The following is a 17,795-nucleotide window of genomic DNA, read 5'->3' on the forward strand; positions in this document are numbered from 1 at the left end:
GTTTACTAAGGAGGTAGTTCGGGCTTTCCGTTCACCGTGCGCCAACATGGCGTAAAGAAATAGTCCCCACTGAAGCTACTTACTTTAAGGTTGTTTTGTTTAGCAGTGTGATTATTGCAAAGTCAAAATAGCAACGCAATAATTTCCTACTAATCTACAAATGTAACAGGTGTGTTTCCGTGCGGTAAGCAAGACAATTGTGAAAAATAATCTGTCGGCGGAAGTGATACTCGCCAAGGCGGAGGCATAAAGCTCTACGGGTGACTTACACACTTCCTTTTTTACTGTGGCCGCCATACCGTAAGGAGCTTGGTTCACGGCGAGCCTAAAATAAATAAACGAAAATGGTAAGACATATCCCTCAGATCGCTATGAAAATGTTGTTCTGTAAGTTAGAATGTATTTAGGTGCTTGTAGTTGTCAAATAAAGCCGTATTGATTGTCTGTGGTTAGCTTAAATTCGGGTTCAAAGTGGAGCGAGATGGAATGCTCCCAGCTAGCGAAACTAACACGAGGAGCCATTTTGGACGAACAGCTTCAGTAGACCAAGTTACACGTGTGCCTGTCGCCTGAGTGCTAGATATGTTACACGCAGCTATCAGATAGCACTTCGTTAAATGGGGTCTATTTTTTTGTTTTGTTTATGCTAATGTCATGAGACTTAATTGCATGCCTTCAACTGCGTTAGCACCATCTATAATGATTTAATTAATGTCTGGCTAACTCATGCTAGCACACTTAGGCTAGGCTAAGGCCAACAGCCTGACATTTCACGGTAAATCGAAAATGTCTAAAACTTTAATGATCTGCTATTTTCGGTTAAGTGCGAGGTGCACTTGATTTGACGTGTCACCAATTGCACCAAGTTGTATCAGATTGTTTAAAGTTAATGTAAGTAGTTTGAGGCCCCCACATGTTAAGAGATGGGTTTGCTGGTTCTTAAGACGGGTTTAAATTATTTACATTTCTCTAAAAGACCCTACATAGTTTCAAGTGTACATGACGTTATATTAGTCATCCCAATGGATCTGTTTCTCAATGTTGTTAAATGTGCTTCCTAGGCTTGTGCCCGACCCCTGATCTCGGTTTACTCCGAGAAAGGAGAAATCTCTGGCAAGAATGTTGTCATGCCTGCTGTGTTCAAGGCTCCAATTCGCCCTGATGTTGTGAATTTCGTTCACACCAACATGCGCAAGAACAGCCGCCAGCCTTATGCAGTCAGTGAACTGGCCGGTGAGTGTGTATTTGACTTGAACTTGCAGTTTACAGGATTTTATTTAAAAGTTTCCTCACTGCATGCATTCACAACATTTATGTATATTGTTTGTAACTTGTGTGATTGTGTTTATTTCAGGCCACCAGACCAGTGCAGAGTCCTGGGGAACAGGAAGAGCTGTGGCCCGTATCCCTCGTGTGAGGGGTGGTGGTACACACCGCTCTGGCCAGGGTGCTTTTGGAAATGTATCCTTATCAACCAAAATTTGAGCTTTTTTTTCGAACTTATTTGAGTATAGCTAGAAGAGCTGACACAAAAGACTTGCAATGATGGTGTAATTTGCGACTTACTCTGTGACCAGTGACAGTATGCCTGCTGTCATATGCTGGCACAGATGGCTGACGATCCTTGAGTCTGAGCAGGTATTTAGAACTCTAATACTTGTGTTACTTCAGTTGTTGTCAAAACCTCCTTGACTTGGGTCTAGATGTGTCGTGGAGGTCGTATGTTCGCCCCCACCAAAACCTGGCGTCGCTGGCACCGCAGAATCAACACAACCCAGAAGCGTTATGCCATCTGCTCTGCCGTGGCTGCAACTGCCATTCCCTCTCTTGTAATGGCCAAGGGTAAGCTCCAAAACATTTGTGAAGACAAATATAGGGTTAGACATCTTCTTTAATATACAGCTTAGCATGTATCTTGCCATGATGGTGTAATTTGCGTCTGAGCCTGTGAACAGTGACAGTGGCCTGCTGTCGTTAAGCTGTCATAAGGTATTGACGAGTATGAGTTTCTGAGCAAGCTAGAGCAACACTAAAGTCAAAGCTATCTGAAGTTTTTGTAGATAGGTTTTGTTGACTATGATTATCTTGATGTTTAGGACACCGCATTGAGGAAATCCCAGAGGTCCCACTGGTTGTTGAAGACAAAGTTGAGGGCTACAAGAAGACCAAGGAGGCAGTGCTTCTGCTGAAGAAGCTCAAGGCATGGAATGACATTAAGAAGGTAATTTAACATTTTCAAACAGAATGTCTCCTGCCAGTAAGGCCTCTTTTTTTGTTTTTTTCTGGCTTTATTAAAGTATTTAAATGGTTACATTCTTTTCTTAGGTCTACGCCTCTCAGCGCATGCGTGCCGGTAAGGGTAAGATGAGGAACCGCAGACGTATCCAACGCAGAGGGCCATGCATCATCTACAACCAAGACGGCGGTGTCACCAAAGCCTTCAGAAATATCCCAGGTGTGTTTGGTATACAAATGTAGGTAAATGGCTGTCATGAAGTTAGCTTAAACCTACAGATGTATAGTTTAAATTCCTCTGTCTCAGGAGGTAGTGGATGCCCACCGATGGTGCTAGAAACTTAAAATAAATTCCTAGTAATTCCTGTCCCAAGTTTTTTGAATATTTTCTGGGTGTCAGTTGTACATGTTTTTAAATGAGTTAACTTCAAATTCCTAATTTAAATCAAACAAGCTCATTAAACCTGAGTGTTGCTATTTTCCTGTATGAAGGCATCACTCTGCAGAACGTGAACAAACTGAACCTCCTGAGGCTCGCCCCTGGTGGTCACGTTGGACGCTTCTGCATCTGGACCGAGAGTGCTTTCCGCAAACTGGATGACCTGTACGGAACATGGCGTAAACCCGCTTCCCTGAAGGCCGGATACACGTAAGCACTTAAGGAGCAATCTCCCTGTAGCCCAACTGCTTATGATCAGATCTGTGATGAGCTTCCACTTCATGGTCCGTGTTTTTGAAACTGTGATATTAAAAGAAGTTCTGAGTTGAACATCAAAGGATTTTTAATTTTCAATGAAATGTTCAATGTCTTGTTTGCTTCAGCCTGCCCATGCACAAGATGACCAACACAGACTTGAGCAGGATTCTGAAGAGTGAGGAGATCCAGAAAGCACTTCGTACACCTACGTAAGCGCCTAAAGTTCTTTTATATTTATTGCAACTTATGAGCTATGATGAGTTTCCTACTTCCGGTCCGTGTTTCTGAACCCTGATTACATGGAAGTCCTGAGCAACAAAAGCCTTTAACGACATTTTTGTTTAACAGAAGTTCATATTAAGACTGCGTTATTTTGTCATTACAGCAAGAACATCCACCGCAGAGTGCTGAAGAAGAATCCTCTGAAGAACTTGAGGATAATGCTCAAACTCAACCCTTACGCCAAGACAGCAAGACGTAATGCTATTCTCAAGCATAACCCTGCTGTAAGTAAATTAACAATTCAAGCTAGAAGAATAATCTTAACATTTTAAAGTTTATTGTGACTTGACATCTTGTTCTTTCTCTCTATAGATCAAGGCTAAGATGCTGAAACCCAAGAAGAAGCCTGGAAAGAAGGGAGCACCTAAAAAACCCAAGGCATAAAGTTCTAAACTTGACGAGGTTCAGTGATCAATAAATCATTTGTTTCAAATGAACGAGTCGAACCTTTCATTGAAAAATTCAGAAAGGAATAAAGCACATGTTGAGCATTTGTTATGGTTATAAAAGGTAATGAAGCAAGATGGCTTTTATATAGATTAACAAACTAAATACAAATATATTAATGGTGTGTTTATCTAATTTATTAATCGATTCATTTATCAGTAAGACAAACTCAGCCATCAGAAGATGTACGGATGAGTGGTTTCCTGTAGACCTAGACATAGCTGTAGGATGGGTATCACAGGCAGAGTCCAATGGGTTCGATTAAAGGATACTCCCGATTCCTGAAGACCGGTCTACAAGGTGAGTGGATTGATTGGTGGTAAGAGGAAGAATCTCAGATGAATCTAATGAAGACGAGCACATCTACAGCCAAGACCGCCACCAAAGCCTTCAGAGAAGTCCCAGGTTTGTTGTTCAAATAGTATAATTTACTACTCTTAGTAAATGGATATCACAATATGATAACGTTTTTCATTTGGTAAATTACTTATCTTTCATTACCTCCTTCCCTTGATGAGCTGTGCGGCACCTGGCGTATCCTGCTTCCCTGAAGGTCGGCTAAAAGTGAGTATTCTAAGAAGCAATCGCACGATAAACTGTTTAAGTTGTGAGCTTTCTCTTCGTGGGTCCAAAAATGGGTTTAGACATTTTGATTGATATACAGCTTACAATTTATCTTGCTATGATGGTGTAATTTGCGTCTGAGCCTGTGAACAGTGACAGTGGCCTGCTGTCGTTAAGCTGTCATAAGGCATTGACGAGTATGAGTTTCTGAGCAAGCAACACTAAAGTCAAAGCCATCCAAAGTTTTTGTGGATAGCTTTTGTTGACCATGAGTATCTTGTCTTTCAGGTCACCACATGAGGAATTCCCTGAGGTCCAACGGGTGGTTCTGAAGAGTGAGGAGATCCAGAAAGCACTTCGTACATCTAGGTAAGCGCCTAAAGTTCTTTATATTTATTTCAACTTATGAACTATGAGTTTCCTACTTCCGGTCCGTGTTTCTGAACCCTGATTATATGGAAGTCCTGAACAACACAAAGTATTGGTCCATGGTCCAAAAATGGGTTTAGACATTTTGATTGATACACAGCTTAACATTTATCTTGCCATGATGGTGTAATTTGCGTCTGAGCCTGTGAACAGTGACAGTGGCCTGCTGTCGTTAAGCTGTCATAAGGCATTGACGAGTATGAGTTTCTGAGCAAGCGATAGCAACACTACAGTCAAAGCCATCCAAAGTTTTTGTGAATAGCTTTTGTTGACTGAGTATCTTCTCTTTTAGGTCACCACATTGAGGAAATCCCGAGGTCCAACTGGTGGTTCTCAAGAGTGAGGAGATCCAGAAAGCACTTCGTACACCTAGGTAAGCGCCTACATTTTTTATATATTTATTTCAACTTATGAACTATGATGAGTTTCCTACTTCCGGTCCGTGTTTCTGAACCCTGATTATATGGAAGTCCTGAGCAACACAAAGTATTTAACAGAATTGTAGTTTAGCAGAAGATCATACTAAGACTTGGTTGTGTTTTCATTACAGGAACAACGTCAACTGCAGAGTGCTAAAGAAGAGTCCTCAGAAGAACTTGAGGATGTTGCTCAAACTGAACAATCGTGCCTGGCAGCTGTTTATTTCAGCCTGCCCATGAAAACGATCATCTACACGAATCTGAGATTTGGACAAGCACTTCGTTCACCTAGGTAAGCATCTCAAATTATTTTCACTTATTTCAGCCTGTTGACTATGATGAGTTTCCTACTTCCGGTCCGTGTTTCTGAACCCTGATTATATGGAAGTCCTGAGCGACACAAAGTGTTTAACAAAAGTGTAGTTAAGCAGAAGATCATACTAAGACTTGGTTGTGTTTTCATTAAAGGAACAACGTCAACTGCTGAGTGCTGAAGAAAGAGTCCTCTGAAGAACTTGAGGATAATGCTCAAACTGAACAATCGTGCCAGGCAGCTGTTTATTTCAGCCTGCCCATGCACACGAATCTGAGATTTGGACAAGCACTATGTACACCTAGGTAAGCACCTACAATTATTTTCACTTATTTCAGCCTGTTGACTATGATGAGTTTCCTACTTCCGGTCCGTGTTTCTGAACCCTGATTATATGGAAGTCCTGAGCGACAAAAGCCTTAACAAAATTGTACTTAAGCAGAAGTTCATATTAAGACTGGGTTCTGTTTTCGTTACAGGAAGAACATCAACTGCAGAGTGCTGAAGAAGAATCCCTAAAGGACTTGAGGCTAATGCTAAACCTTTACACCAGGAATCTGAAAAGTGAGCAGATCCAGAAGGCACTTCCTACACAAACGTAAGCACCGCTAACTAAGTTCTAACATATTTTTAGCTTTTCAGCTGTGATGAGTTTCCTACTTCCGGTCCGTGTTTCTGAACCCTGATTATATGGAAGTCCTGAGCAACAAAAGCCTTAACAAAATTGTAGTTTAGCAGAAGTTCATATTAAGACTGGGTTCTGTTTTCATTACAGGAACAACATCAACTGCAGAGTGCTGAAGAAGAATCCCTAAAGAACTTGAGGATAATGCTCAAACTGAACCATCGTGCCTGGCAGCTGTTTATTTCAGCCTGCCCATGCACAAGATCATCAATACGAATCTGAGATTTGGACGAATTCACTTCCTACACCTACGTAAGCATCTAAAATTATTTTTCACTTATTTCAGCCTGTTGACTATGATGAGTTTCCTACTTCCGGTCCGTGTTTCTGAACCCTGATTATATGGAAGTCCTGAGCGACAAAAAGTAATTAGCAAGTGTAGTTTAGCAGAAGTTCATACTAAGATTGGTTGTGTTTTCATTACAGGAACAACGTCAACTGCTGAGTGCTGAAGAAGAATCCCTAAAGAACTTTATTATAATGCTCAAACTGAACCCTTAGACCAGGCAGCTGTTTATTTCAGCCTGCCCATGCGCACGATCATCAACACGGGTCTGAGCTGGAATCTGAGATTTGGACAAGCACTTCGTACACCTACGTAAGCACCTTAAGTTGTTTTCATTTATTTCAGCCTGTGAACTATGATGAGTTTCCTACTTCCGGTCCGTGTTTCTGAACCCTGATTATATGGAAGTCCTGAGCGACACAAGGCCTTAACAAAATTGTAGTTTTGCAGAAGTTCATATTAAGACTGGGTTCTGTTTTCATTACAGGAACAACATCAACTGCAGAGTGCAGAAGGTGAATCCCTAAAGAACTTGAGGATAATGCTAAACCTTTACACCAGGAATCTGAAAAGTGAGCAGATCCAGAAGGCACTTCCTACACAAACGTAAGCGCCGCTAACTAAGGTCTAACATATATTTTTAGCTTGTCAGCTGTGATGAGTTTCCTACTTCCGGTCCGTGTTTCTGAACCCTGATTATATGGAAGTCCTGAGCAACAAAAGCCTTAAATACAATTTCTGTTTAGCAGAAGTTCATATTAAGACTGGGTTCTGTTTTCATCACAGGAACAACTCCCACTGCAGAGTGCTGAAGAAGAATCCTTTGAAGAACTTGATGATATTGACCAAACTGAACAATCGTGCCTGGCAGCTGTTTATTTCAGCCTACCCATGCACACGATCATCAAAACGGGTCTGGTCTGGTCTGGTCTGGTCTGAGATTTGGAGAAATTCACTTCCTACACCTACGTAAGCACCTTCAGGTTATTTTCACTTATTTCAGCCCGTTAACTATGATGAGTTTCCTACTTCCGGTCCGTGTTTCTGAACCCTGATTATATGGAAGTCCTGAGCGACAAAAGCCTTTAACGACATTTCTCTTTAGCAGAAGTTCATACTAAGATTGGCTTCTGTTTTCATCACAGGAACATCAACTGCAGAGTGCTGAAGAAGAATCCCTAAAGAACTTGAGGATAATGCTCAACCTTTACACCAGGAATGTGAAAAGTGAGGAGATCCAGAAGGCACTTCCTACACAAACGTAAGCACTGCTAACGAGTTTCTAAAATATATTTATACCTTGTCAACTGTGATGAGTTTCCTACTTCCGGTCCGTGTTTCTGAACCCTGATTATATGGAAGTCCTGAACGACATAAAGTGTATTACTAACCAATGGAAGCAAACGCTTTAGCCTTAAATGTATGTAAGTTTAAAAACGTATTTGTTCTCTCCATAGATCAAAACCAACATACTGAAGCCCAAGAAGATTCCTGGAAAGCACAGAAGAACTGCCAAACCAGTCATATAATAAATATTTGATTTCCAATGAACGAGTCCAACATGTTATTTACATTTTTGATTCACAATACTATTTATTTCACAAAAGCTAACAAAGACTATAATCTGTTGGCGCTGTAAGGACACAAGGCAGAGGTAAATCAAGCACACAGGTTGAGCAGCATTTGTCATGATTAAATAATTTGATCATTAGAAAAAGATGGCTTTCAGGCAGGCCCGCAATGTAGCCTTATTGAATACATATTAATTTCACTTGGCATGTAGGTTGTACACTAAATATACAACTATTAATGGCACAACTTTTAAACCCATTTCGTACTTTGTATAAACTGATACATTTTACTCATGGAAAAAATCCATTCATCAGAGGATCTTGGGATATGGAGTATGCTGTACACGCATCAGGCCTCACATTGCTGTACTGTGGGTGGGTGTCAAAGGCTGGTTGAGTCCAATGGTACTGCACAGCCAGCCTGCAAAGTCCACCTGCTCTGCCTCAGACTGCTTGATAAAAGAATGCACCTAAGGAAGAAAGTGTTAGATTGCTATAGAGAAATATTTAGGGAATAATAAAACTGGTAAATAAAGACTATTACCGTCAACTGCTTAAGGTCCGCTCTCTCTGCAGGATTCTTCACCAAACTGAAAAAGAGACGTCATCTTAGAGTGTAATGTAGTTTAACACCACTGGATGGCAGAAAGTCTGGGCAGATGTTTATATCAGATTGGTGTATGATGCCATTAAATATTTCCCAACATACCATTTGTTCACAAAGTCTTGGAATTCAGAGCTGAATATCCCGGGCAGCTTGGGTGGAGGCTGAAATGTTAAAAGGTCCGGTCAGCACTGCATATTTAATGATGAAATGGTAAGTAGATGGCAATTGTATTGATACAGCAGTTGACATATGTCCGTGTGCGGATGCGATCACATGATGAGCTCACTCACCTCATTTACTATGTAATCAAGAAGCTCAAATATAGCCATCGGTGGTCTGTCAGAACTGTATGCTGGTGGTAAAAACAAAAAAGATGGTCTCTTTCATGCTTCACTGTCCTCATCACTCAAGGTCACTATTTCATCACGATGCTGTCAGTTTTATTGTGGTAAACATGCTGTCATTTCAAAAAACCCTGCATAATGTCAGACTTACTGCTGCCTGGCCGCCCGGGGGGCTGTGGCTTTGGGGAGGACTCGCCGCAGGCTGCCTCTCCTTCCACTGGGTAGCCAAAAATCTGTTCAAGCTCCCTAGCATCAGGTGGAGGGATAGGGAAGCGTCCAATGGCCATTTCAACCAGGGACAGACCCATACTCCAGATGTCCGACTGAACTGAGTAATGGGTGCCTTGTAAACGCTCCGGCTGCACAGCACAAATGCAAAACTCAGTTAGTGATTTGCATAAAGATTAACATGCAACAAAGCTGAAACTCATTACATACAGTGACATGTATATAAGGACAAATCTAAGTGCTTTTTTGTATTGTCCCATGTTCCAGTGCTGTAAGCATACCTTAACATAGCTGATGCTTAAAGGATATTTTCATACTTGATATAAATGTATAGACAGTCCCAGTTAATTTGTGAGTGTCCTGTTGCCTTGGAGATACATCTGTGACACTCTGGAAAATGAATTGTAAATGCTAATGTGTGAATGAGAGCAGCAGGAAAGGAGGAGTGTGTCCTTTAGAACTCACAGACATGTAAGAGCGGGTGCCCACAAAGGAGTTGGCCATGGAGTCGATGAGCTGTCCGCTCACTCCAAAGTCGCACAGCTTGATCTCACCGCGGGAATTCACGAGGATGTTAGAAGGCTTGACATCTGAAAGTGAGACAGCCAAATATTGGGCAAGTGTTCAAGAGGGAACAGACAGTTCCACAGAGGAACTGCTGCAAAGCCTCAGTGCATGCTGTGTACCGTGTGCTTGTCTGTTATAACATTTCCTTTCATTATTTATATGTACAACACAGATCTACTCTCTGCATTCAAAACAGGGAATTACTGTGAGGTGGAGAACAATGCTCCGCATCATGTGAGCTTATTAACAGCACACATAAGCTTAGTATTCATTCATAAATGTATAGCATCTTTTAGTAAATGAAATAGTAATTTACCTCTGTGCATGATCTTGTGTTTCTCCCTCAGGTAGGCAAGCCCCTTAATGACCTGGAAAGACACATATTGCATATCAGTGCATTAAGAAATGTACATTATTTAGTCGTGCAATAGACATAATGTACTAGCACATTTGTATCAAAAAGAAAACAGAGCATGAAACTGGAAGGAGCTACCCACAGCGATGCTGACTTTGCCCAGGATTTGCTCCGGGATCTTGCCTGCCTTCTTCAGCGACTGGTCCAGGGATCCACCGTCCTACAGCCAGCAGAGGATTAAAATATAAACAGTATTTACTGAAAGAACTCTTTGAAATTCAAATATCCTTTATGCATTGCAACCCAATTAAACAAAATCCTTCAATACTAATGAGGTTGTACATGCAGGGCAACGCATGCCAGACACTCACAGTCTGTAAAGCAGCACTCAAAGTGAATGCTGTATAAACACGCTGGCAGCCAGAAGTTATGAAAGATAAGTACCATATGCTCCATGCAGATGCTGATTTCTCCGTCGCTGTAGAAAGCTCCGTAGAATCCCACAATGTAGGGGGAGTTACACTCGTGAAGCACCTGCAGCTCTCTAATGATCTGGTTCCTGATGGCTGGCTTGATCTCCAGGTGGATCAGCTGCAACACAGCAGGAAGCAGGTTTCATGTATGCTCTTACATCACAAAGAACAGGAAAAAAAGCAAGATTCAATCCTCCTTTATTATAAAATACATGGCATGATCATAAGGAAAATAAATGTTGAAATTTGAACACAGCGTTATGGTTGGCACTCTTTATTGTATGTACAAAATAACTGATTCTAATGATTCGGCCCTTTTAAGAAAGATCTTTATATTATTAATTAATTATTATTATTTATTAATATTATACTATATTTATTGTACAATAGTATGCGTATTAATGTTGCAGCGTGGGAAAAAAGGAGCTTCATTTGTAATACTAAATACTGCAGCGTAGCTTGTGAATTTCCATTTTATCTTTCAAGTTTATCCAAGTTTTATCCTAACCTCACATAGCAAATAATAACTTATTTGTTGATACTTAATTCAACTATTAATCCCAATCTGAATCTTCTTAACAGAAGCATTCAAATAAATAGAACAAAATGTGTCTCTCAATTGTAGTGAAGTAGTATAATGTATATATCAGGAAATGCAAATAATAAGTGAAGAACAGGTACTTAAACATTGTGCTTATGTATAGTACTTGAATAAATATACTTGTTCATTGTCCACCTGTCTTTTTGCATATATGATACAGTACTCTTGGATGTTGTGACAGTCAGTCTGTTTTTTCAATTAACCAAATTTCATGTTAAACAAATACAGGAAAATGGGAAACAGATTGAACTGCACACTCGTTCAAAAACATTGGTGGTGGCTGTAAAAACCAATACATGTCTGCTATACTGAAGAAAATACCCATGTACGTTATGAATGTAATTCCAATGTAGGCCACACATCTCCTCTAGTTACAGTGCTTTTAGTATCCCCACCAAAGCCCTTCTCTTTCAGCTTACCTTCCTCGCCATGATCAGACCTGAGGGTCGGTGGGAGACCTTGAAGACGACGCCCCCGTTGCCTGCACCGAGCTCACAGATCTTCTCAAAGTCATCGTCCTTCAGCTCGCCCACCTTCTGCTTCTGTGTCAGAAAAGCCTCCAGACGTTTTCGTTGCTGCTCGTCCAACTCGAGCTCCTCTAGTTTCTTCTGCAGGGCATCCAAGTTTGTTCTTAGAGGGCAGATAGAGAAAGACAGCGAGAAAGAGGAGTTATAAATTATTAATGTATTCCTACTCAGATACAAAAGCTATTGAATTCATTCTGAGGGATCTTTTTGCAGATGTTCATTTCATCCATATCTACTGTATTTAATATGATATTTAAACCTTGGAGGAAAGACAGAGCACGGAGTGTGACTGCCGCTCGTTCCTCTGGGATCAACATCAACCAAAGAGCCAGAAGAAAGACAGAAAGTGTTGCAGGGTGTGTTTCAGAGTGAGGAAGCTCTGACTTTGTCAGCGCTGATGCCGCTCTCCTTGTCGCTGTTGTCATGGCGATACATTTTCTTGAGAAATATCTTATGGAGCGAGATTTTACGGCATTTGACCTCTTCCCTCCCACTGCGCTGTATAATGTCTGTTAAAAATCCATTTGGGCTTCTATCAGTAAATGTAAAAGAAGGTGAGGTAAAGAAAAACAATAAGTCATGTTGTTTCAAAAAAGTATAGACGTTCATGTTGACTAATAGATACAAGAAACCAATCAGCATTTTAGGTATATGTTAAGATTCACTAATAAGGACATTAAATATGCATGCAATGCTCCTACATCTTTATCTCTCAACAAAAAGATTTACCTTTACTTAAAGTACTGGTCTTTTATTTTTGCATACATATCTGATGACAATAATATCAGTGGGCTCAGTGTTAATTATGCATTTTCACAAGCAGCTAGAGCGTGGTAGTGCGCTCTTCTCTCGGCTGCTCTCCACCACACAGCAGTGAGAGGCTTAAGTGGTTTTATTTTTGACAGTAGGCCTGCATATCCATGGAGACGGGGTACTGAGTTTGAGGTGGTTGTGGGAAGCGTGGGTGTTTTGTCGACAAAAGCTGGAGGTGGAGGAGGCTGAAACACACTCCACACAATACTGTGAGGGACGTCAGTAGCTCCAGACTGCAGCCCCCCCCCCACTACGGGAGAGATTGAGCACGATGCTGGCCTTTTATGCTCCATCCACACAATGTCCAAGGACATCAACTGGAAGGCAAAAGACAAATTATTTCTACAGCTTGCCACAAAGCTCAAGAGAGAAGAAGCCTATTTTACCTTTGGACTTGAACTGCAAATGTATTTGCCTACTTTAAAGTACACAATTATATGTAATTATTAGTTAGATAACATGAACTGCAGCGGAGTACAAAGGGTCCAAGGGGGGAAGATCATCATGGCATCTTTTAATACATTACATTCTTACAATTCAGGCAAAGTGCACATAAATAGAGTCGTTTGATAATGTATCACAAGAAAGGCGTTATTGCATTTCCCCCCAAAAAAGGTCTGCAAGAGAACATAACAGTTTTTAAATTGAAGGGAAATGTATTGTTTTGCAACAAAGCGTGCATATCTCAACAGGAAATAAGAACCCAATCCTTTGAGGTTAAGCAGGATATGCAAGTGGTGTCTAATCAAAGAGGAATCGGCACCACAAACTACGGTCAACTGCTCTGTTGGTTAATCATTAATTTTCTTTTTTACACATTCACATGAACACTGTATGTCAATATGAATACAGGTTATTAAGTTCTCTAAACACCACTCACTGATTTTAATGAATTAACAGCAACACTTTTCTGAAATATAAAGCCAAATAAAAAATCAGGCATATTCTGTAAGTGTGGGTTTTTGTGATAGTACGATCTTTTCCAACATTTCCAAGAACAGGTTGTTTAGTATTTGTTTTCAGATCTGCTCTGATAATGTTGGCTGGCATTATGCAGGGCACTCAGTACACTCCTCCCATGGCTGCCAGCCAGTTCACGCTGAGAAAGCATTCTGCGGGCTATAATGGCAACTGTTTCCACCAGAGTGGAATGGTCTGGGTTCATTAGAGGCTCATCGATTGCATCTAGCTCATCTGCCTACTATATGAAGCACCTGTGCTGCTAGTATGAGCATCAGATACTGTGTGCTTGTCCAAATCACCCAAAATAACAGGCTGATGTATTTGTGTGTTCTGAAACATCAGCCGTTTCTCATCTCGCTATTCAAAACAACTGGTAGGCTTTCATTATTTTTAGCTGAATGATATATTATTACAAGATTGTTTTGAATTGCAAGCGTAAATAATCTCATAAAACAGTTGAATCTGTGTTAAACTGCAAAACATTAATAATGATGGTGGATTTTCTTACTAACTGCTTAAGGGCCTTATATGATCACACTCTTAAACAGAGTAGAGCTTAATTAATGCCATAAATTAAATCTGGGCTTTATAACAAATTAACATGACAGGTGTCAATTGAGAAGAGGCGAAACCAGCCGAAATAAAAAACACCTGTAGGGACAAACTATGTACCCAAAGTAAGAGTCTCTAATACTATTCTATGCTTTTTGGGGGGGGTTTGTAGCATACTTAAGAAAACAGGGTTCTACACACTATGTCTATGTAAATTGTTGCAGGACTATAATGATCATTTATTAAATCAAATCAATCCTCAATTTATAAAAACTTAGTTTACCAGCTCACAGATTACCCTTACATATTTTGGTCCCTTAAGGCACCCTCAATCTTGGTAGAGAAATGTGTCGTGTTTGAACGTTTTGAAAGCAGCCATGCTCCTCAGTCACAGCTGAGCCCCAGCCAAACATTATGTCATCAGCAACAAAGCCAAGGCGCATCTTTCCCTTGTGATGGTTCCCACTTCCTAAATGTGAGAATGCTTTTCTTTGTCTTAATAAAATGCATATCTTTGTGATTTTAAAAACGCCCACAACATTTTAAGATATCACCTTGCTTTACCAATTCACAGTTTTCTCTCTCTTCTAACATTTCAAAGGCCAAATTATCAATCCATCGATATAGAAAATACTAGACAAATTCATTGAAAATGTCTGCTGGTTGTTACCCTATGACTTTTAACTAAAGTTCCAAACTGTGGAAATAGATCTTTCAAAGATGAATACAGAATTATAATCAGATCTTACGCATCATTTATTGAAAAAAACAATGAATCAAAAAATAAATACATCTTAGCACCCTCAGATATATGATCTAATGATAAAACCATGAACTGTTCCTCCTCTACAGGACATAAGAAAATCCGCCATCATGCGAGATGACATGTTATGTAATTTTCCTATCAACTCATGCAGCTTGTTGCTGGACTGACTGGCTTCGTCTCTCGGTGAAATGATAACTAGAGCATGTTGTCACAACTGTTTAATATCTCCATTACTGTGTTTTGGTGAAGAGTGGTGGGAACAGGTCTCACACAAAACCCCTCCAACACACAGCAATATTATTCTACACGCTGCCTCCCTGCAAAGGTCAATCTCTGTCAAATGATTGTGCACGCAAACTGGGAGAGATGGAGTGACTATGAAGAAACGACCTGTGAGCTGCACGTTATTCACCTTTACCATGTCAGACACAAACCAATACAGCAGTTGACCGTAGTTTGTGGTGCTGATTCTCCATTAATTAGATAAAACCTACCATATCCTGTTCAACAGCAAAGGAATTGGTTCTTATTTGCCATAGAGATATCCATGTCTCGTAGCAAAACCATTAATTTCCCATAACTTTAAACCCATTGTGTTCTCTTGCAGGTCAATCTCTGTCAAAAGACTGTGAAAAGAAGTGGGCTTTAGGAGATGGAGCGACCACGAAGAGACGACATGAGAGCTGCACATTATACACCTTTACCATGGCAGACAGAAAGGTGATACATATTTCACTTATTATGGCTCAGTTCCATAAGGTGTCCCTAGAATTAAATCCATTGAACTAACATGCACACTGGCAGAGGCCTGAAACAACCTCACCTAAATGGAATGCGTTGAAGACAGATTGAATGTTATTAATTATAGGTTTGCTTTTCCTGCTACGACCTGCAACCACTCTTAAAAACTAATACAGACAATGATGCTTAGTTTTGTGTAAACTATAGTGCATGAAATGATGACTTGATCAACAGGGAACCAGCAACTTAATGTACTACAAAGTTATAGTAGCTTAATGATTGAAGTCATTATGAAGCATATGTATGCTGTGTGTTTTGCACAATAGGTCTGACGGGAAATGCTGTTTAACACTGTCAACTTGAGTTTGAGGTAAATGTTTAGTTTTTCACTTTTACTATACACGTCTTACATTTTAAAGTTAAATTGATTGAGTTAAACGAATCTACTGATTAATCAAACATGAAAATAACAAACACACACACACACACACACACACACACACACACACACACACACACACACACACACAATTCATTCAAATTAGGAGACCTAGGAGGACATACTGTAAGGTGAAGAAGGTTTTCTGTTATGTGAGTGCAGATGACTCAAGCCTTTACAGCACATTGAACATGAACCTGACATAAACGATCTATCAGAGATCCCTTATCAATGCTCCTGCTTCACCTGAACATCAGTGGATGAATATGTAATATTGACACTCACTCTGTGGCTCCGGTGCCATTGATAGTGTTTCCATCGGGGATTGGGTTGAGTTGGATGGGCTCTGGCTTCCTTCTCTTCTGCATGTTACACAAGACACACGAAACACACGAGCTGCAGGAAATAAAGATGGACACAACGAGGAGAGCTCTGCTATCAAAAAGCACGGTGAGGTTACTCGACAGAGAATAAGACACACAGCTGTGCAGGAGGGGATGATGCTCTTCTCAATGGGTGGATGTGAATGATCCGGGAGATGAAACGTCACAAAAATATTTACATCTGTCTTCCGGACAGCATGGCTGGGCTTGGGATAGTGCCCCCTCTGCTGGTGATGGGTGGTATGACCATCAGAGGAGGGAGAAGTACTCTTTTAGCAGGACATCGACAATGTAAAAACATTTGAGTTAAGTCAACGTACTAATGTAATCTTAAAGGGAAAATAGTATTCTTTACCAATAGAATGCACTTTATATAATTGAAATATATTTTATTGAAATCAGAATCAGACAAACGTCATTGCCCCTTTGATTAGGTGACATCACAGTTGTTCCGTTTCTGAATACAAATGTTTAAAAAATAAGTTAAAATAAATAATAAGAAATATGTACAAATATATGGATTAGAGTTCATACAATGGTAAAAAGTAAAAAAAAAAAAATGCTTTTTTACTATACAGGCCTGTAAAGGTACAGTTCAGTCTTAACTTTATCCATAATAATTCTACTATGATTATATTTTTTATTATCATTATTTAAAAAGCATTAGCATTTGATTGGAAATGGAGGATTTTAATGAAGTCCTCTGCACACACAGTAATATTTAGACTTGCATTTAACCCATCCTAGTATTAGGAGCAGTGGGCATAATAGTACAAAAAATAGTAAAAAAAAAAAAGACCCTTTAGACTAAGCTACTGTGGGCCAATAAAGATAGGAAATAAGTATACATATATTAAAAGTAGTTAAGCACAGTACTTGGGTGATTCATTTAGTAACATACAATCACTGATAACCATGTTGTAATCTAAATCGTGGTTTAATTCAGACCAGATGTGGGACTCGGCCTGAAGATGCCATTTCCTTTTTTCTTTCAATCATCTCAACTGTGCATTTCTCTGGCATTGTTGCATTATTTACACAGAGCATTTCCAATGTATTTTTGTTTCTATCCTTTTTGTACGCATTCCAGCATTTTAAACACTTAACGATTGATGGATAAAGTTCTTATATTTGAACACTTTAGTAGATATTGGAATTGACAATTTTTTTACATGTATTTCTATTTTCTTTTAACATTAACTTTATATATATACTGTTTGATTGTACTCTCATTTTAAGAGAGATTTTAAAAAATAAATAATCTCATCATCTTTTTTTCATCAGCCCTCCACAAGGGACCTTTTCTGTGCATGCTCCGCTTGTATTATTTATTTCAGTCCCAAACCCCTCAGGATTCAGTGTCTGATTTAACCCACAGCAATACCCTTCCTGCTTTAATGCCTCCCTTTACACATATGATACATATGATACTTGTTGACACCTTCTGTGGCTGTGAGGATTAAAAGAAGGTTATTTTCTATATTCTACTCCAGGTTGGACTTTTGCAG

The 17,795-nt window shown here is 39.9% G+C and overlaps 2 protein-coding genes and 1 long non-coding RNA gene across 4 annotated transcripts; 2 read left to right on the forward strand and 1 right to left on the reverse strand.

The window, feature by feature from the left end:
• The first annotated feature begins 191 nt into the window (after positions 1-191).
• Positions 192-3,647, forward strand: rpl4 (ribosomal protein L4). The gene is made up of 10 exons (XM_079679946.1): positions 192-347; positions 1,062-1,233; positions 1,355-1,461; positions 1,704-1,842; positions 2,097-2,221; positions 2,326-2,455; positions 2,728-2,884; positions 3,058-3,141; positions 3,318-3,438; positions 3,527-3,647. The coding sequence occupies exons 1-10, from the start codon at positions 345-347 to the stop codon at positions 3,596-3,598; spliced, it is 1,110 nt and encodes a 369-aa protein (XP_079536072.1). The 5' UTR covers positions 192-344; the 3' UTR covers positions 3,599-3,647.
• Positions 3,648-4,336: 689 nt separating this feature from the next.
• Positions 4,337-7,904, forward strand: LOC307038507. Of its 2 annotated transcripts, XR_013808008.1 has the most exons (11): positions 4,337-4,594; positions 4,947-5,027; positions 5,205-5,365; positions 5,542-5,691; positions 5,866-5,984; positions 6,162-6,323; positions 6,498-6,669; positions 6,845-6,963; positions 7,144-7,326; positions 7,503-7,618; positions 7,815-7,904. It is a non-coding gene; the product is annotated as an uncharacterized lncRNA (long non-coding RNA). The 2 variants fall into 2 exon arrangements; XR_013808009.1 differs by lacking the exons at positions 4,337-4,594; positions 5,205-5,365 and having other exon boundaries at positions 4,761-5,027.
• A 69-nt stretch (positions 7,905-7,973) lies between these two features.
• map2k1 (mitogen-activated protein kinase kinase 1) lies at positions 7,974-16,477 on the reverse strand. The gene is made up of 11 exons (XM_079679945.1): positions 16,190-16,477; positions 11,523-11,733; positions 10,474-10,620; positions 10,172-10,249; positions 9,991-10,042; positions 9,573-9,697; positions 9,031-9,238; positions 8,826-8,887; positions 8,638-8,696; positions 8,473-8,518; positions 7,974-8,398 (listed from the first exon to the last, which is right to left on the reverse strand). The coding sequence occupies exons 1-11, from the start codon at positions 16,270-16,272 to the stop codon at positions 8,285-8,287; spliced, it is 1,185 nt and encodes a 394-aa protein (XP_079536071.1). The 5' UTR covers positions 16,273-16,477; the 3' UTR covers positions 7,974-8,284.
• Positions 16,478-17,795: the final 1,318 nt, after the last annotated feature.

This window comes from Notothenia rossii (assembly GCF_949606895.1).
Source record: "Notothenia rossii genome assembly, chromosome: 5".
NCBI classification, from domain to species: domain Eukaryota; kingdom Metazoa; phylum Chordata; class Actinopteri; order Perciformes; family Nototheniidae; genus Notothenia; species Notothenia rossii.